At 43.0% G+C, this 21,122-nt stretch overlaps 1 protein-coding gene across 1 annotated transcript in view; it reads right to left on the minus strand.

The window, feature by feature from the left end:
• Positions 1-7,227: 7,227 nt before the first annotated feature.
• KIF20B (kinesin family member 20B) overlaps positions 7,228-21,122 on the minus strand; it is a 55,358-nt gene continuing 41,463 nt past the window's right edge. Inside the window, exons 29-33 of the mRNA XM_054982943.1 lie at positions 14,904-15,104; positions 11,959-12,033; positions 10,611-10,752; positions 9,599-9,741; positions 7,228-7,927 (exon numbers count right to left, since the gene is read on the minus strand). Coding sequence (XP_054838918.1) covers positions 7,859-7,927; positions 9,599-9,741; positions 10,611-10,752; positions 11,959-12,033; positions 14,904-15,104 — 630 coding nt within the window. The 3' untranslated portion in view covers positions 7,228-7,858. The remainder of the gene's footprint in view (positions 7,928-9,598; positions 9,742-10,610; positions 10,753-11,958; positions 12,034-14,903; positions 15,105-21,122) is intronic.

Here is a 21,122-nt window from a genome sequence, read left to right on the forward strand (position 1 = left end):
CAGTATGGTATCAGACCCCAGTTTAACCACAACTGCTGGAATAAATTTCAATTAATGAAGTGTGAGGCTGTGGAAAAATTATTTGAAGAAGCACAACCTTCCAGTTCTATGCTTGGCCTATGCCCTTCATTATTTATTTATAATTTAGATTTATAAAGTGCTATACACCTCTGAATACATAGGTCCCAGGACAGTGAACAACATAATGATAATGATAAAAATATTCATAGATAATAAGATAGTTTATAATAAATTATAATTAAAATTCTCAGATGGTGTTAAAACTTTCATTACCAAATGTTATCACTGGAGATAGATCAAGATTGGTAGCCGTGTTAGTCTATCTGTAGCAGTAGAAAAGAGCTAGCGTCCAGTAGCACCTATAAGACTAACAAAATTTGTGGTAGGGTATGAGATTTCGTGAGCAACAGCTAATACCCTACCACAAATTTTGTTAGTCTTATAGGTGCTACTGGATGCTTGCTCTTTTCAAATGTTATCACTGCCCAATATAAATAAAAATAAATACTACAACTAGCCAGAGATAGGATTGTGTGGCTGGGTCCAGGAAGTAATGGCCACTTCAATGAAGGAACTATCCCTGGACCTCAACAATTTGAAATGTTGACTGCAGGTGGTGAATTATATGCGAAAGGGACCAGCATTTGGGCAACTACAAGCTTTCTCAGATGATTATCTGGACCCATTTCAATCTGGTTTTCAGCCTTGTTCTGGAACAGAAACCCTTTTGGTCTCTCTGGCTAATAATCTTTATCAGAAAAGAGGCCCTGGTAGGTCCTATGGCTTTGTCTATTCTCCTAGACCTCTTAGTACCTTTTCATACCATTGAACACGGTATCCTTCTGGACCAGCTGGCAGAATTGGCACTCAGAAGTTCCATACCAGGTCCTATCCAGCCAACAAGAATGTGGTGCTGGGATATTCCTTAGGACATGTGCTACAAGTTGCTGCAAAGCTGTACCTCGCTCTCCATGCTGATTAACATCAGTATTAAAAACTACTGGGAGAGGCTGCCTAGCGATTTAAAGTGAAGTGTTCTCAGTACATTGATGGCACTCGACTCTATGTCTTTTCACTGAGCTAGGAAAGACTTTGGATGTTGTGAATGAATATGGAGGCAGAGATGGGCTGGATGAGGGCCAACAAAGTGTCATTATCAATAAGATAGCCAATCAGGAATTCCACAGCTTGCAGGGTGTTTTTAGATCTGTGCCTATGTATGAAAACTCAAATTTTCAACCAATTTTAGTTGGTGTGCCAGCATGATTTGGCCAGTTATGCATGTTCCAATCACATCCAGGTTAGTTTAATGCACTCTGTGTAGGACTGCCTTGTTGCCTGAAAGCTTCAATTAGTTTAAAATTCAGCAGTACAACCACAAGCCAGCGCAAATCTCACCAGTTTTGGAAAAATTAGTTTTTCTGGCCACAATAAAGTACTATTTCTTGTCTTTAAAGCCCTAAACTGTGATCAGTATGCTAGACAGACTGCCTGCTCCCCTATGAACCATCCCAGTAATTAAATTTTAGAGAACTTCAAGAAGATGACTATCAGATATAGGGCCTTTTCCACAGCAACCAATCAACTTTGAAACTCCCTCTCCCAACGATTTGCTTGGGACCAATCTTAATGAACTTTTCCCCCTCTCCCCAGTACCTAAGAATAGGTTGATTGGGTGCTTATTTCTCTTGTTCCTGTTTTGGTTTTACTGCTGATTGACTATTTTATTGCTGACTTTAACACTCTTGGTCTTTCTTAACATGTTTGTGGTACTATCGTTGATACAGGGAATCTGCAATCCAATTGTTGACAACTTACTACTTTTAATTGCAGGAGGGGTCCTTCAGCTTTTCAACTTGGTTCTTAAGGAGCTGAAACCAACCATTTCTAACTTTCATCTGGAGCCATTAAACCTACAGCCACTCAAGGAGGTTTTTTCATAGTATGGTCAGCAGATTTCAAACTTTATTCCTACAAAGTACCTTTTTCCACATGTTGCCAGAAGCTTTTATGCACAACAAATGATTATAGCCCATGTTCTAAAGGCACCAGGTGGTTCAAGTAGAAGGCTGGTCACAAGCAGACATCGGCACGAACCAAAAAAAATTACCGAACCAGAGGATTGTGGTTCAGTGCAGACCACGATCCTGAATTCCCGAACAGCAACGACCATCTCCCGTTCCCGAACCAAGCCGTGGCTCGTGGAGGCCATAGCGGAGGGGCCTCCGAGGTGCCCACTGAGCTTGGCCCCAGAGCCAGGCAGCAGCCCTGGAACCCGAGAAGATAGATCCCTATCCCCCAAAGCGAAGCACAATTGTACTCTCTCAGACTCTCTCTCCAAAGGCTAGCAAGTGGTAAGCAAGAGCTCTGTCCCACTCCACTGCTAGCAGAAAGTGAAACCCAGCCTGGGATCCCATGGCTATTTATAAGCATGGGTCCCATTCAGCAACACAGGAGGTCTGTGTTTGGCCGTCAGAGCTGCCTATCAGGGTTTGCAGGGATGAGATTGGAGTGCCCATGGCTACAGAACACTCCTTTCCCCCTCCCTCCCCTGGATATCTTCTCCCAACTTGTAACTGCTTTGCTGCTCCATGGTTGGAAGGAAGCCCTGCTGATCAAGGAAAGCTGGGCTTCCATTTGGGTTTCCAGGGTGACAGAAGGAGGGCAAACAGAGGCCTTCCCCTGGCTCTGTTGCCAGGGGAATAGATTGCTGGTGCCTGAGTGTCTGGCTTCCCGAACTGAGCCCGAACCGGGCCTCTCCCGACCGCTGGATTGTTGGCCATAGCTGATCACGATCCGCCGGGTCACGATCGCGTGATTGCCATTTTCGTGGGTTTTTGACGTTCGTAATGCGGTTTGTGCCCATCTCTAGTCACAAGCTTCATTGGTGCCCCTTGCAACAGCATGAACCTAACAAATCTCACATGCCCCAATGGCTGCATGCTATATTAGGAGTGTTAGGCAAGATGCATTTTTAGGGATGATTGGCTGCCATTAACTGATCTTCTTACTGAAGTGATAAGCTTCCACAAAATAAGCTTTTACCATTCCTCAAACAAGTGTGAAAACAACTGTATGCTACTTTCCCTTCTTTTTGGTCCTGAGTGGGAGAGCTTCTAGAAGCAAGCATCTCCACTGTCAGTCCCCACAGGGAGAGATCCTGTTTTGCCCTAACAAAATACTAATACGAGTAGTATCCATAACTTATCCTGCTTTCACAGAGTTACATATCCTGCTATGGGAAAATACTCAAGCAGGTGATTATGAGAAGAAATACCATTGGTGGCATTAGAGGGTGTGTTATGAGGCTTCAGGCATAAAAATAAATGTCTGACATGTACATTTGCAAAACCTAAGACAAAGTAGGATTCATGTAGTGCCTAAAAGGTACTTGCTTGGTTACGTGTCTGTTATGACCTTTACTTTCCTTTGAGTAGATTTTTCTTTTAATCTTTCCCTTAACACCCTCTGGGTAGTTTGCTTACACCAGGAATATTATATTCCAATATATTTTGTTTAAGTTTTCCCTTTGGTAACGTTCCTAAGCATCAGGCTCCTTCATGGTTCTATGTGGCCCTGAGGATAGGAATGGGATATAGCAATGACAGATACTCTGGGATATAACAAAACAAAATACACTTTTATTTAGTCAAGAAGCATATTGGTTTCATAAAAGTAGTTCTCGGTTCTTAAAGTTACTTCATTTACTCTCATTCACACAGATCTCTTCTAAGGCTTCACACACAGTTAGCCTCTTTCTCTAACTCAATATTTCTCTCACAGAAATGCTTAAAACTCCTCAAGCAGCACACAGCCAGCCTCTCTTTCTCTAACTCCTATTCACAGAAATATTAAACCTGCTCAGGCAGCACACAGCTGGCCTCTCTTTCCCTGACTGAGTGTCCTTTCACAAGCATGCTCAGTTCAGGTTCCACACAGGTTATATTTCTCTCATAAATATTTCAATATACTCAGGCAGCACACAGCTAGCCTGCTTTCTTCTGACTGCCACTTTGCTCTCCACTCTCAGTCTAAACTGCATTCACTCCGCCCACACTCTCAGTCATCAACCAATCATATCACTCACTCACCCCTCTCTTTCACCCCCACTCTTCACCTATCTCAAACCAAGCATTTAAAGATACATGCACACATTTACTTGAAATCATTACAGTGTCCTTGATCATTTCTGTTGCTTTGATCCAGCAGCACAAGTAGGTCTAAGAGAGGTAACACTGGCTGGCCGGATGGTCACCATTCCATTTGTTTCAGAAGCTGCCCCATCTGGAAAACCTTAAAAAGCTTAAGGAGGAGGCAGGTTAGGATAAAGCAATGGATACTTTGGGGGATATTGGCATGTTTTACGAGAATACAGGCAGAGCAAGAAGGCAGGGGTTAGCCTTAAGTATCGGCCCCTTGAAAAAGAACAATAGCCCACTTATACCTCTCCTCCCTCCCCAACAGTTTCTCTTCAGTTCTTGACTGTCTTCAACACAAATGTCTTCACCAGCCAAATTCCAGCCATCGGGGGCTTCCCTAGTCCTTGGAGAAGCATTCTCATAATGCTTCATGGGCTACCTGAAGCTATTCAGAGAAAAACCATTTTTTGCCAATTATGCTAGAGAACAAACTCTCTCTAGACATTAACAACTGTACCTTCTTACATTTATAGCTTTCAGTTCTCTCCTTTTCATGGACCAAGTTAGCTTTCAAGCAGCAGTGCCTCTCTTCGAGAAGGCGAGTTCATAAAAGCAATGAAATAGCATTTGAAGGGCAAGACTGCAGTCTGGCCACTTGAAGGGAAGTTTTTGCCAAAGAGCTTCCAGTCTTTACAACAGCATCCATTCTTATCTTATAATAGCTCCCCATGAGCATACTTTCAACTACGCTGCATGCAATTTTACAATTTCCGTCATACTTTGAAGACCAGAAGCTGTGGAAATTGGACCACCCCCTTTAAAATAACCACACGGGTCTTGTAATGCTTTTGTTTAGATACTATATCATTTGCTTTTCCTGACTCAGGTTTAGGCATAAAAATAATGTCCCCCCACCCTGCAAAAAAGTAATTTGAAGTTTTAAAGTGTGTTAAAGTGCCATCTAGTGGGTGATTTATACATTTACAAGGTTAAACATGATGAGCAGCTGTTTTTTTTTTGTTTGGAGTGGTAAGCCTGTTAGGAAGGAACACTCTCTGCATTTTGTTTAGTTGTATAATTTTTGCCTGTGATCAGGCTCCCAGGACATGAGTTTTGAATGCGTTCAGCAGGCAAGGGTGATGCACAATGTTACTTGGATGGAAACACATGACATCACTAACCCATCTCTCTCCCCCCAAAATTAAATATGTGCATAAGGCGCTTTAAAAATAAAGTCAGAACCTGCTAGGGAATGGTGGGGAAAATGACTTCTGAATTAGTGTTCAGTTTGCTCAACTGTACGTATATCAAGCAAAAGGTGGTAAAAGCAGGTTGAGCTGTGGGGGAGAGACACCAATTCACTGGCACATAGATGTTTCGGTGTGCCTAAAGACAGCCTTCTCAGACCACACTTACACCCTAATTTTTGTGTTCTAGCACATTAAAGTGATAGAGGAATGGAGTCTGCATTGGACAAAGGGCTAAAAGTCTATGCAGGTATGATATACAGGCTGAAATCAGGAACCTCCAGTTAAATTCTATGAAACAAAGCAAACGAGCTGCAGCAGGCAAAGAGGCCAGAGGAAGGGACAAAACCTGCTGCTCCCAAGAAACACAAGCTTGCTAACCTTGGTTCCGTACCACTTTGAATGGCATGAAGAAACTGGCAAATTCTCTCTGGTGCCTGCTTGAAGTGGACGCTGGAGGAGAAGGAGCCTTTACTAAAGGAAGTCTTATTAGAAAGCTCACTGCTGCTTTGTCTACAGGAATAGGATGTTAGGAAGGGTAGGTAAATAAAGCGCAGTGGAGTCATGCCGTGCTGATTAAAGGTTAAAAACGTTTATTTGGGAACTACATACTTGAGAGTAAAGAGGAGAGACAGAAACAGGTCCTTACTATCTGACTACATCTTAGAAAAGAGTGGTGCCAGGAGAGAGAAGCAGCAGGATATTGCCCTATTTAGCCCAATAGGAGACAAGGAAATGACCCCCAGGAAACAAGAGAGATGCTGCCCTCACGGGCCTAACTAAGTGATCCTTGCTGCCCTCTGTATGGAAGGCTCTTCTTCCCTTCTTCCTTTCTTCCTTGTTGTACACCAGACATTGCAATTTCCAACACAGGATTTGGGGTGGAGTTGAGCAAATGAAGGGGTAGGCTTTGATCTGGAAGGCAATCTAAGCTATGGAATACTGACTTGGACTAAGACTGTCAAGTGAACATCGTGATTAAGGGGAAATCTGAACCCTAGGCCCAATCCAATAATGGCTCTCCGCTACAGTGCCCCTAGGCCTAAAAGGGCCCACATCATACACTCCAATGGGTCTTCTTACATTTGAGCACAAGGAGAGCATGCAGGCTTGTCCTGAGAGATGAAAAGTCAGTGGGGAATAAACCAGCGCACTCTTCGGAGGGAAGACCTACCTCATGCAAATGTAATGCTCGATCCAAATCTCTGAAGCTCTATACAGTACTTAGCCATTAGAAGACACAAAGAGCATGTATTTGGGGGCTGGCTGAGGGCCTTCCCTATATAGAAAGAATTAATGTAGCGAGACTTTTGAAGTGCTTAATTTCATTCCCTGCTGGTTGCACAAATATGCATTAGCACAGCCATTAAAGTAAATACATACTCTTCAAATTTAGCCCGGGAACACTCATTTAAGTTTGTTTTTCTTTAAAAGTAAAGATTATCCCAGGGAGAAACCAAAGTATTAGAACAGCCCTCAGCTGACTGAAGAGTTCTTGGGGAGTTCTAATTTTTATTCTGTATTGGAAAAGACAGCAGACACAGCTGGAAATGCTAACCTATAGTTATCATAAGAAGACAATTAGCAGTAAGGATCTGTACACCTACAGTAGGAATATACCATGCATTGATTGTGTGGTGCTCGGTGGGGGAGGAGAGGGGATATGAGTGTGTTTGCCCATAACGGAGAAGAGAACATAGAAACATAGAGCTGGAAGGGATACCAAGGGTCATCTAGTCCAGCCCCCTTCATGCACTCCCTCTCTTGATCTGTATACATTCATATTAAACCAGAGAATCATGCTAGCTGTCAGATGACCATCTAGCCTCTTCTTATATGCCTTCAAGGAGAGCTCACCACCTCCCAAGGAAGCCTGTTCCACTGAGGAACCACTCTAACATGGGCACCAGTTCCTTGGAACAGCCAGTACCTAAGCCCAAGGCCTATGTAAGATCACAACCCTGCTCCCTTTGACATTCAAGAATTCATCTGGCATGGCTTGCACATTTGAAAGCCTGCCACCACAGTCTTAAGATCTAGAAAGTTTTAAAAAATAACACAGTGAAAACAGTGACTGAAGATGCTGAATACTATACCATGATAAACTTTAAAATAGGTATTGAGCACAATTGTAGTTGTGGGACACATTGTTCTATGTATTATTGCCTCCAGAGATCGTCTTATATAATTACTAGTCTGAAAGCAAAGTGGTGTGTAGTAATACATTTAATCTCTTCTGTTTTAGCAGACTGCAGTACAATAAAGAAAATCTACACAGAAATGTTGGGAACATGAAACAGAGGGAACTATATACATGTAGTAAAAAACACTTTTTCAATCAACACTCGCTTTCATCCACTTTGGAAGAGCTGTGTTCTGGAATTCCACCACCAAGATTTTAAATTAAACACATGATTCTGTGGAGTGTGTGCATGGGGGGTGGGGGGTGGATTACGTTCTCTTTGTTCGGAGCCGGCGCTTGATGATATCATGGTCACTTTCCTTTTGATCCATAACAATCTGTAAGGAATGTAAGGAAGTTCTCTTACTTTAGTCCAATATTCAATTTAATGAAAAGATTTTTCTTTTCACTACTTAGGCTTATAAAACCACACTGAGAGAGCTAGTTTGTTGTAGAGCAGCAGGTCTCTAGTCTGGAGAACTGGGTTTGATTCCCCACTCCGCTGGGTGACCTTGGGTCAGTCACAACTTTTTAGATCTCTCTCAGCCCCACCTACCTCACAGGGTGATTGTTGCAGGGATAATAATAACACTCTTTGTAAACAGCTCTGAGTGGGCATTAAGTTGTCCTGAAGGACAGTATATAAATCAAATGTTATTATTATTACTATCTCTTGATTTAACTCTCTTAAGTGTATCTTGTATCCTAGCAAAAAAAATAAGGGCACAAATTCCAACCCCCCCCCCCAATTGATTAACAACGCATATATGCACATGTATGGCAATTTCAATTAATGAGGCTGTCTGTGAACAGCTCCAAACAAAAATTGCAGGTAGCCCCCCATGCATGTAGTTTTGAAAAATAAACGGAGGTCCCATATACATTTCATCTTGTTCAGGGCCTTAAGCATCCCAAGAAACTTACTGTGCTCCCAAGAAACCAATGATCTTGTGCAATTCACATCGGCTCATCGGCTCAAACTGAAACCAATTCTCACTCTGCTCACTTGGGCTGGCCAATAGCCAGTGCTCATGATCAACCATTTAATGGCCATGATGAGCACCGAAGACATTGTTTCTGCACATCAAGATGATCACACCTAGCAACTCAACCCTCTGAAGACAAGGAAGGGCTGGCTGTCACAGTGTTGTTTAGGATAAAGCTGAGAAACATCTACTATACCTTCATGGAAATTCTTCATTGGGAACACACATTACCCTGATATAGCTGGTTCTTTTAAGGGACAGTGCAGGCAGGAAGAGGATCTTATTTCATATTGCATTCACTGTCATTTTGTTACAACTTATGCCCATTTTGTACAGCTTCATGTGGTAAAAGATCTCAGAGAATGCATACAGTGTGGAAAGTAGAGATAACTTCTTCCTCTCCCATAACTGATTGGGGGCTTGTGGGCACCCAATCAATTTGAGGGGCAGCAAATTCAAGACAGGGGAGAAGGCAGTACTTCTTCAAAGACTAGCTTGTGGAATTCACTGGGACAAAGATGGTGTGATGGCCACTAGTTTTGTTGCTCTGAAAAGGGGATTAGACAGATGCATGGAGGATGGGCCCATCAATGGCTACTACCCAAAATGACTAAATATGGCCCTTCCATGTTCAGAGGCAGAAACTCACTGAATACCAGTGCTGAAAAACAGCAGGGAGAAAAAGCCTGGCCTTTGTGCCCTTGCTTGTAGATCTTTTGGGGGGCATCTTGTTGGCCACTGTGAGAATTACCATGCTGGGCCAGAAGGACCATTGTCTGAACCAGCAGAATTTGTCTTGTGCAGAAAGCAATGCAGGCAACAGACAAAATGTACTTGGAATTACTCTGCTATTCATCAACTTAAGTCCGTGGAGAATGGGCAAGATAGAATACTTTCAATAAATGCATTTAAAATAAAAATTTTAAATAAAAACAGTTTTTACAATGCTGGAGCTTCAGATTTGGTCCTGCATTGCCCCCAGGATATATACCATTAAAGGGTTAGCTTCCCAGAGTCACTTACCACATGTCCTGAAAACTCTATCGGGGAAGAAATGTCAGTGCTATACAGCCTTCGCTTGGCTCGCTTCGGCTTTGGATCATTTTCTTTAACAGACTCCTCCTCTGTAGATTTCGGAGATTTTATTGTTGCCATCAATTTCTTTGCTGGAAGATGAATTTTCAATACCACTTTTGTACAAACAAACACTCGGCACTATTTATACCGCATACTTATCTAAAAGCTGCTGAAAAAGGAGCTGCTCAGAGACATCTATCTACAGAAGTCTCCCTCCCAGCTCAAACCCATTTTTGAACCCAGTTACTCACAAAACTGGAAAGCATACAATGAAAACGGGCTTAGCATGGACACTCCCCGTCCTTTACTATATGCATGTAGTACCAATGGCTGTTGTTGCCCCCAAGCCTGGGGTGGGGTTGTTTTTCACCAGTCCTCACTCTGCACTGAACGTAGGCTGAAAGCATCATCAGCAAAAGCACCCACTTTTTAGCCCGTTTCAAGCAGTTCTGCAGATGCCCAGCCATTTCATTATCACTGGCCAACTAATATTTGAGGGAATGAAAGATCCACTACAAACTTACTGTATTATTATCCACTGCCATTTCTTATTGTTCAAGCGTGAGCCAGTTTGGTGTAGTGGTTAAGTGCACGGGACTCTAACCGGTAGAACTGGGTTTGATTCCCCAGCTCCTTCACTTGAAGCCAGCTGGGTGACCTTGGGTGAGTCGCAGCTTCTAGGACCTGGCTACTATTTAATTTTATAATTGGCTAGTATTTAAGGTGGGAGGAAAGGCAGCATGGTATAGCTCAGTCTCATCAGATCTGGGAAGCTAAACAGGTTTGGTACTTGGAGGGCGAGCACCAAAGAAGACTCTGCAGAGGAAGACAATGGGAAACTGCCTCTGCTTCTCATCTGCCTTGAAAGCCACTTGCTGGGGTTTGCCATAAGTCAGTTGCAACTTGATGGCAGACATTCATAGTATTTAAGGCAGTGGTTTTCAGTTTTGTTGTTTACCTTTGGAATGAATGATCGTAGGAGAGCTCTGCAAGAAAAAGCCAAATTTCTGTAAGGATCCACCTTTGTTTCCAGGTGATGTTACACTTGCAGCAAAATGCTTACTTCTCAGGGAATAATTTTTCATAAGAGATGGATCAGCCTAAAAGAACATAACATTAAAAAGACACTTTGCATATTCAATGTATAAGTAACTACATGCTACAAGTTGTCATTCTTTTGTCATTGTCCTATGTCGTTGTTATTATAAAGCCTTTATAATAAAAGTTACGAAGGATTTTTAGCAGGGCTTTACTCAAGATGACTAGAACACGTAACCAAAAAAGCCTTCTTGGTACCCCTTACGGAGCTACAGCTAGATTTTTCCTAGCAAATGTTAATGCCAGCATTTGTGTCGTACCACCATAAATACTGCATTAAAACTAATGTCCTGCTATTGGAATATGGGGCACTCTCTGTATCCCCCAGCAACCAGCTCAGACATGAGAGCAGCCCCCACGTTAACGCATTCAAAGGGTGTGAGGGGCACAGAGTGCTTATATAGAGGTTCTGTGACCAGGGCTTTTAGGTAGTAACTATATACACAGTTGCAGAAATCCAAGCAGACATAATGACTCGGAAAGTGCAACTATCAACATTAGAGCCTGTTAACTGGCCTCTCCACATACACAAAGGCTGGTCGTGAGTCTGGGAGCAGCCACAAGCATGTCCAGGATATTTACTGAAGTGCAAGAGGCTCAATGATGTTAAAATGATCATGTCAGTTCTAAGTGTTAAACTGCTTCCCCCTCCTAGACAAACATACTACCAATGAGGAAATTTTTAAAACACATGTACAATTATGCAGCTCTGCAACAGTTTGAACAAATCACTACCTCTGGTGGCTGCTTTAAAATACTACCACTGCTTCCCATTAGAAATTTTGTTCTAGAACATAAGCCCGGCTTCTCAGAGAATCAGAGTTCTCAGTTTAGAGGAACAGGTGGCTGTTGGATAAGCAACATTTGAGGCACTGGGATGTTCAGTCTCTCCCTGCCCGCTTTTTGGCCATGAAGAAAAGAGCGTGGATCTGGCGGAGACCATTATGACCACCTTCCCTAGAAGCAAGGAAATCCAGATCTCAAGAGAAAGGGTGCAGCCTCTTGATCCAGCCAAGAGCATCTCTGTAGCCTTGGTCACTTGACTTTTCCATTGATGTTAGAAGGGGAACACAGTACTGCTGCTAGGTGATTGTCCAGGTGAATTGAGAAATATTGCTACAGATATATCATAGCTCTCTCTCTCAAACACTCACACAGATGTATGCCAGTTATTGTGACACTCTGAGTGAAATTCTGTGCACACAAACCTTTTTCTTTTGTCTGTTGGTTGAACCATTTCCTCGGAATTCAGCATTCTTCTCATTTTCATTCTTCACGTCCTCCTTAAAAACAGAAAAGATGCTCAGCTACCAACAAGAGTTTACAGGCTGGCTAGTTAGTTACTAAATATTTTTAGTTACTAAAAGAGGATTATTATTAGACACTGAACCAATGTCCATGCCTAAACATTCAGGAGCTTTTAGACAACCCAGTTTAAACTGGGCATGCAAGAAACATCCTCCTTAGTGAAATGAAAACTGAAAAATGGCAGTTAATTTTGCCACTGCTATTTTAATTTTTTTTACTATTTCATCTGTATGCATTTGCACAAGAAACACGTATTTAGCTTTCTCAGTTACAATATTAGTTGAACACTAAGCAGCTGGTATTTTAGGACATTCGGGATGCAAGACTTGCTTTTTTGTACTATGCAGTCAAGTGGAGAGCAGAGCGGATAGATTTCTATCAAACTAATAAGCCTCTAGGGAGGGGGGAGACACAATATATATTGGCTTCAGAGAAAGTGGCCACCATTCAGACTTGAGAGACTCGAAAATAGGAGTGAACGTGGGAGGACAGAGAGTGGGGCTTTGATCCACCAGTGCCCTTTTTCGGTAGAGCATATCAAGTCTTCTGGGCTGGCCTGGCACATCTCGTTAAGCCACGCCTAATCAAGATCACTCAATACAGATTAGTTATGCTTTAACCATTACGGGATCGTATCTATGCTCCTGTTTTGTACATTTGACAAAAGCAGGTAGACTGCAGTCATTTTAGTTTAACAAATGTCAATTACACAAGACTGAAGATACTGTCATCCCAATCAGTATGAACAGAGCTGCTACAAGAAAACATGAGAAGGTGTTGAAATTGATCCCACTTAATGAAGCCTGATAAGCCTTGTCACCAAGGCTGAAAAAATGCATTCATCTTGGGGTGACTGATGTCTCCGTTTGTCTTGCTCCGTCAAGCTGTGCATGTCCTGTGCTTCAGCATCTGCTTGTGAGCCTGAAGGCTCCAACCCACCAGATGTATCTGGAAACCTGGGTCTCCTTAAAGCGCAATGCAGTCTCTCCTCTGCGTACATTTGCTCGTAGCAGAAGGGGACTTCCATCAATAAAGCATCCAGCTTCTTCTTTCTCTTTTCCTGCACCTCTGCTGCTATTTCCATTCTTCCTCCAACTTCTTGACCAAAGCATACTGAAAGTTCCACCTCTTCCGTCCTCCCTGACTACTCCTGGCTACTCAGGAGTAACCACCACATCCTGACTACTCAAAGTAACCACCACACTTAACAGAATGCTTTTACTTGTGAGTAAAGAACCCTGATCCCTAGACTGCTGCCAACCATACGATGAATAAGCCCCCCTCTCAGGCACTATCTGCATTCCTCCCCCCACCAGCTCTGTGAAGGGCATGGAAAAAGAGGCTCGTTCGTATCATTCCTTCTGACTCCCCATGCCTGGAAGTCAGAGGAACCCCTGAACTTCTAATACTTTCTGGCAAGACTAGCCAGCTGCCTTTTCTAGGTCCCAGAGCTGGAATACTCACAAGTAAAGACATCTAAGATAAGAAAAACGCTCTCTTTATAAAATAATTCAATTTAAGTAAGTAATTAAAATTACATCCAGTGCAAGTCTCCATAATCCAGAAGCATAGAAAACAAAAAAGACTAACTTAACAAGATGTTATAGCTATTTACCTGGAGCCTATGCTGTTCCTTAGCTCCTTGCACCAAGTTTGAGTAGCAGCTGGGCAAAGCACAAGCAAGGCACCAAAAGCACATTCATCCTCCACTTATCGTTCGTTTAACATTAGCCTATGCTCTCCCATCATTTGGTCACTCTCTGCCAGATCTTAGGCTAGTTATAGTCCCTGGACCTGCTTCAGCGAATCAGGAAGTTAGACTCTGGTAATGTTCCAGAACTGTCCTTTGGGTGCTCTTTATCCCCCCCCCCCACCCCCCAACTCTGAAATCAGGCTGTCACACTGTGCAGCTGGAATGGCCTTGACTAATTAGCCAGAAGAACGCCTTCTGGCCTGGGTGCATGGAGTTAACAGGACTGACTCCTGAGCTGTTTTACTTACATCCTGTTGCACCAGGACTCCATGGCACCACAACCAACCAAGCTCCAGGTACCAACTGTATTTATTTAGAACAGCTAGCTTTATTATTTTGTCACTTAATGGTCTGCTAAAACTGTACTGGTTTAAATAGCTTTTGCTTAATTGTTAATTAATAAATATTTTCTATATTTCTAAATGGTAGTCTTTATTTCTAAGTAAGACCATTGGGACTCAGCAAACGTTTTTCTGGCAGCTTTGCCAGGTTTTAAGAAATGGTTCATCTGGGTTCCAGGTTTTAGAACCATGACAAAGATGACCACCTTGCCCCTCTAAAGAGTTCAGGCTCAACAAGAGACAAGGGAACGTCCCACGTTGTAACTCTGCTTAGCGTTGCACTGTCAGTCTCCAACTACCTCTTTCAGATGCAAACCAAACAACACATTTAATTGTTTTATACTCTGCCTCTCTCCCCACTCCCAGTCACGTGGTGGCTTGCCAACCATCTCTCACAAGTCGCCACTTCTAAAATTAGTAGTAAGTGTCTTAAAGAAATAAATTTGGACACACTATACATTTAAAAGATGGAAAAGCAACCTATCCCCCTGCTTCAAGGTCATACCCACTAAATATTGTATACATGTAATGTTAATATAGATTATACAGTGTTGATCTAGACAAAAAAAGCTTAGCAGCATCCTATCTGTCCATATAAAAAGCAGAGAGGGATCAAAGAAAGCATAGCGTACTTGGGGGTACCCCTAGGTGATTTCTCTCTGTGGTTCTCTTTTATACATCATACTACTTACAATGGTGTACAAACAAGATAAGAACGCTTGTTTATAGTTTCTCTTTCAGATTTTAGTACCTCATCCATTGCACTGCTCTTTCTTTTCCTTGCCTTGGGCACTTTGATAGTCACCATGGAACGACTGCCTTGATGTTTCACTTCCATCTTATTTGGTTGCAAAGGCGTAAAGTGAATCTCCATTTCAGGCTTTGGAAAGCGGCTAGTTTTGTCATTCTCTGAAGACACTTCACAAGAATCTAGGATGATTTCTGACTGGTCCTGGAATTAGAATAAAAAATGGTAAAGGTGGACAAATTGGGGGCTTATACAAAATCAGAGAGGAGGCAAGGTATTCCAAAGTTTCTCCCCAGTCCTGGCCTGCCCTTTCCAGCATAGTAAGCTGTTAAACATTTAAGCTGGTCAAAGATCCCTCCCTCCTTCTCCTCAATATTCCCTGGAGGCAACGAACATCAGATCAGTCCTCATAAAGCTGTAAAGTATGCAGAAATCCCTACGTATCTATGAATGGCACACATTTCACTGCTCAGTTAAGCAGGCACCTAGCTATAAAGTCTGCCATTAAGGGTACGATGCAAAGAAAAAAACCCCAAAATTGTAGAAAGCAAAACAAAAACATTTCCCAGTCAGGCTTTCTGGTAAAGTATCTTGTCACTCACCAGCCATTGCAAGAAAAAAATTCTTGTGTTGAAAACCAGGTATTGATAGCCTAAGGAAACAGGGTAAGACTTACCTGTAACTGTTGTTTATTGAGTATCTTCTGTGCAGGCACACATTGGGACTGTGCAGGCGCAGGCTGGCCACAAAGAGTGATTTCAGGCTCTAAAGCGTTGTGTGAGGGTGCCCCTCCGCCACAATGCATGCATTGCTCATTTCCCACCAAAACAACATGAGCTGTGAGAGAAGGCACCCCCATTCCCCCAGTTCTCCTGAGCTGCCAGAACCCACATGTTACCTCAGTTAGCCCACTAGGACAGAGCTCATACTACAGATAAATTTGATGTCCTGGGAGTGTACTACTGGGTTGTATTTTCTGTCAAACAAATTTCAATGAGGCCTCATATGGAGGCATGCGAAGGGTACCACAGCCATTCACCCCAATAATTTCTGTATCATTAAAATGGATTGGAAATGTACAGAGAAGAAAAAGCAGGCAAGAGTGCATAAGGTTTATGTCCACTCTTTACAGAGAAAGGCTTTGCTGAATGTGTAGTCTAGTTGGGCTCCAAAGAACTGAATGCACTGAACACACACTGAAGCTGGATTTTTTTCTAGTTGATAAGGAACCCCAACTGGGATGCTGTGTGAATAGTAAGACTAAGATGTGTGAGAAGCTGAGACCTGGAATAGGCCACAAGGAGGCAATCATCCAAACAGAGGTAGATTGAGCAACCTTGGGGGTCTCAGGTAACTACCAGAGCAACACATTTAGTGAAAACTCAGGAGGTGGGAGTGAAGCCAATCTAAGTGGTAATGCTGTATATTGGTAATAGGTATCCCCACACTTGAAACACAAGTATTTCCTTTAACTGGGGTATATCGAGATATAAAAACATATCCTTTAGGGTCTAAAACCACAAACCAAGAGTCAAACTCTAATAATTGTATAAAACAGGGTGGTACATACCTTTAACCATTGTTCATCGAGTTCTTCCATGCAGGCACACATGGGACTGCGCATGTGCGCAGGCCTGCCAACCAGAGACATTTTTGTAGCTACTTTAAAGCTCCGTTAAGGGATTGCTCTTCCTGAGCCATATAGCAACCACTTTTCTCACCTAAACGGTCATATGACCCTCCGGAGGAGCAATCCCCATCCTCAGCTATACCACGCTATACACACACAATAAGGAGGCGGGGTGAATCCAACCCAATTTTACTAACAACAACATAAACCCCTTAAACCAAGGGAGAACAACACTATAACATATAAAAATTTCAAAATTTGCTATCTGCAAGAAACTATAAACATATATATCTCCCTTCATACCACTATATACATGTATACCAGCATGAATAGTGAAAATGTCTTATCACTCTAGTAATAAAGATTATTTAAACTTTATTATTAAACAGAGACTGCAGAACCGCTTTAGCTACTGCTATATCCTGATATGTGTCTACATCAATCGCATGTTTCACAAAAGTATCTAAAGAGGACCAAGTCACAGCCCTACAGATACTTGAGATTGGTACCCCTCTTGAGAGGGCCATGGAAGAGGGCCTGCGCCCTTGTTGAATGTGCCTTAATCTGCCATGGACATTGAACACCAGCCTGTGCATAAGCTGTCTTAATGGCCGTGACAATCCACCTAGAGATTGTTTGTGATTATCCCCATTTGCCCTTATTTGGTCCACCAAAGCAAATAAATAAGTGATGATCTTTACGAAAGACCTGTGTCCTGAGTAAATAGAAAGATAGTACCCTTCTCAAATCAAGTGAGTAGAGTGCTCTGTCTGCCCTTGACTGAGGATTGGGAAAGAACACAGGCAGCACTATTTCCTGTGACAGGTGAAAAGGGGTAAGAATCTGGGGTAGAAATTGTAGACTCAGTCTGAGGACCACCCTATTACTGTGAATTTTTAGAAAAGGCAGATCTGAACGAAGTGCTGCCAGCTCAAGAGACCCTCCTAGACAATGTGATAGCTACTAAGAAGCTAACTTTTAGAGATAGTAACTCCAGTGAACACGTGGCTATAGGTTCAAAAGGAAGCAACATTAGTTGCGAAAGAACCAAGGACAGGTACTACTGAGGTACAGGAGGTGGTACAGGGGGATGTAAATTAAACAATCCCTTTAGGAACTGTTGACATGTTCAGTTAGAAAACACGGACTTTCCCTCAATTTGTGTGTGGAAGACCAAAATAGTAGCTAAGTGCATTTTGACTGATGTCACGGCTAGCCCTTCATCCTTTAGGGTGCAAAAATATTCGAGGATACTGTGTATGGAAAAGTCTGTTGCTGAAATACCCTTGTCTTTTGTCCAGTGGATGAAATGTTTCCATTTAGATTTGTATGACCTTCTCGTTGACTGTCTTCTTGTATTGAGAAGAACCCTCTATTCCTAGTGAGAGTGATAGGTCTCTGGACGAATGTGCCACGCTGTTGAGTGTGTTGGGTTGTGATGGTACAGTTCTCCAAAGCTCAGGATGTCCAGTACTGCTGGTAGTGTGATGTGATTCTGTTTGGACAGACTTGGTAGGGAACCAAATCTGCCTGGGCCAAAAAGGGGCTATCAAGATGCAGTCTGTCTTGTCCTGTTGTACTTTGCATAACACCTTGGCCACTAATGGAATTGGCAGGAACATGTAAAACAGGTGGCCTGTCCAAGTGAACTGAAATGTATCCCCCAGTGATTGGGGGGTCGCTCCCTGCCATGGAGCAAAACCTCAGTGCTTTGGCATTGGACACAGTGGCAAATTAGTCCACCTCTGAGATACCCCACAGCATAAAGATGTGATTGAGGTAGACACTCTTATTGACCACTTGTGATTGACCCTCAGCACTCTGCTCAGGATATCCGCCCTGATGTTGTCAGATACAGCAATGTGAATGGCCTGCAGAGAGACATTGTTGGCAATGGCCCAATTCCAAATGGCTGTGGCCTCTGCACAAAGGGACAGGGAAGCAGTGCCCTTCTGTTTGTTCATGTAATACATGGCCGTAGTGTTGTCCATATGAATCTGAACATTTCGGCCCTTCAGAAGAACAGTAAAAGAGATAAGAGCGAAGCGAATGGCTCTGAGTTCTAACACATTGATATGCAGGGTTTGATCACTAACAGATCACTGATCTTGAATGGATAAGGAACCACAGTGAGTGCTCCAACCTTGGATGGAAGCATCTGTAGTAACCATAACCTGGTAGTGTACTGTACCAAAGGGCATTCCCCTGAACAAATTGGCATCCATAGACCACCAGTGTAATGACCTAATTACCTATTTAGGTATGGAAAACTTATGATTAGGTGAGTGTATTGTCACTTGATATTATCTCACAAACCAATTTTGTAATGTACATGCGTGCAAAAGGCACATCAGAGGTAGCTGCTGCCATATGTCCCAATAACTTTTGTATTCTCCACACCGGTTGGAAACAGTTCCTAGAGAAAAGGGTCACACATTTTTTAAGCATAGATGCCCTGTTGAATGGCAAACAGGCTCTTCCCTTTATAGAGTTAAGAACAGTGCCTACGTAAGACTGTCTGTGCTGGGTCGAGTTTAGATTTTTCAAAGTTAATAAGCAGCCCCAAACAGGTTTACCACTAGTGAAACATCATCCTATAATTGATCCCTTGAAGGGGCTATAATCATCCAGATAGGGATACTTCCAGCTCTTGGAGTTCCCCTTCTGATAAGGAGCAATCTGGCGACTGCACATGGGGCGAAGGTATTCTTGGAGGGATCAAAATAACATCCTCCAACAGAGCCTCCGGTTTCGAGGATTACTGATGGCTTGCTCCGAAGGTCAACCTCACTTGGCTTCCAAGTCAGATCACGCCTGCTTAGCCTTCTTAGGTTTCTGAGGGGGTGGCTCCAAAGAAGACCTCGGATCCGAAGGCACTCAGTAACTTTGAATGTTTCTTCGATGTCGGATTCGATCTCTGAACTGACCGAGACAAGGCCATGGAACCGGCCTTGGAGTGATGTTCTGAAGGGGCTGATGTTGCCACTTTCAGCTTGGAAGTTGATGGGCGCTCTTGTGTGGCTGCTGAAGTATCCGCGCCAGAGAGAACTCTCTCCCACAATGAAGCCTTAAGGCAAAGAGACCTCTCATTTCAGGCCTTAGGTGTGAACTGCTGGCAGATCTTACACACCGCCACATTATGGCCCTCACCCAAGCACAGTAGACACAGGTCATGCTGGTTGGAGTGCATCATTTTTGTGGCACATTGGCCACATTTATTAAACAGGGCTTTAGTTTGAAACATTATGTTCGATCAACCCTCTCACGCACACAATCAAAGGTGACAAGTTCAGTCCGAAATCCAAATCCAAGACCGTTAGTTCAAAATCCGAAATCAAGTCCGTTAGTCCAGTCAGCAAGAAAACTGTTAAACGTAGTGAAAAATGGAGCACAAGAGCTACAATCCTCTCCTCGCAGCAGCTCAGAGAACTGAGGGTGGGGATTGCTCCTCCGGAGGGTCACATGACCATTTAGGCGGGAAAAGCAGTTGCTATGTGGCTCAGGAGGAGCGATCCCTTAATGGAATTTAAAAGTAGCTACAAAAATTTCTCTGGTTGGCAGGACTGTGAGCACGCACAGTCCCATGTGCGATTGCACAGAAGAACAATGATGAACCTTGGATAATGTCAACATCCAAACCTTTTCAACTTTAATAAACTTAACGGGCAGAGATCCAAAATGGGTCTAACCCCACTTCTTTCTTTGAAACCAGAAATATTGGAAGTAAAACCCAGGCCAGGAATCATAATCAGGAACCTTTTCAATGGTCCCTTTCAACAGAAGTTCATTAAGTGCCTGTTGGAGCCCAACAGAACAAATAGGGAGACAGGTGGATGGAGGACTTAAAGGTGGCAACTCAGTAAAATGCTAACGGTATCCCCATTTGACAATGAATATGAACTAGGTGTCATTAGTAATGTTTTCCCACATAGGGCAGAAAAGGAACCAGTCTGTCCTGGAAGAACAGGAAGGACTAGCCAGTTGTTGTACCTGGGCTAGTCAGAAAACGGATTTCTGCCCTTGCTGAGAAGTCTTAGGAGACTGAAGCTGAGAATGCTTTGAAGCTGCCTAGTTGGTCTCTTTCCACAGTGGAAGCGAAAAGAGGTACAGGACCTCTATGGTTGATAAGGCTGAGAAGAATACCTTGATGGATGGTACTACTACTGTTGTTGATGGTCATTGTAACAATAACAATGAGTTGGTTGCATGGAAGGATCAATAACCCCCAAAGATTTAGCCATTTGGTGATTTTTCTTATTTGGGATAGAGAGTTATCTGTCTTTTCAGAGAACGAGAGGTGTCCCTCAAGTGGAAAGTTTTCAGTCTTGGCATACTTCTCTGGAGGTAAAGCTGTAGAATGTAGCCAAGCATGACAGTGCATCACTATCGCAGAAGCCATGGAACGTGCAGAGCAGTCCACAGTGTCCCTGCCTGCATTCATCTATTGCTTTGCAAGGCTTCACCCTGCAGACCCATAGCCAGAGCTCGCTGGTCTTATGGGAGATCCTGGACATAAGATGAGAATCTCTTCCATAAGAAGACTGTAGTAACGTGACTGCTTGATAATTTGCAATCCTGAAATTTAGTGCCGC

Source organism: Eublepharis macularius, chromosome 6 (assembly GCF_028583425.1).
Source record: "Eublepharis macularius isolate TG4126 chromosome 6, MPM_Emac_v1.0, whole genome shotgun sequence".
NCBI lineage: Eukaryota > Metazoa > Chordata > Lepidosauria > Squamata > Eublepharidae > Eublepharis > Eublepharis macularius.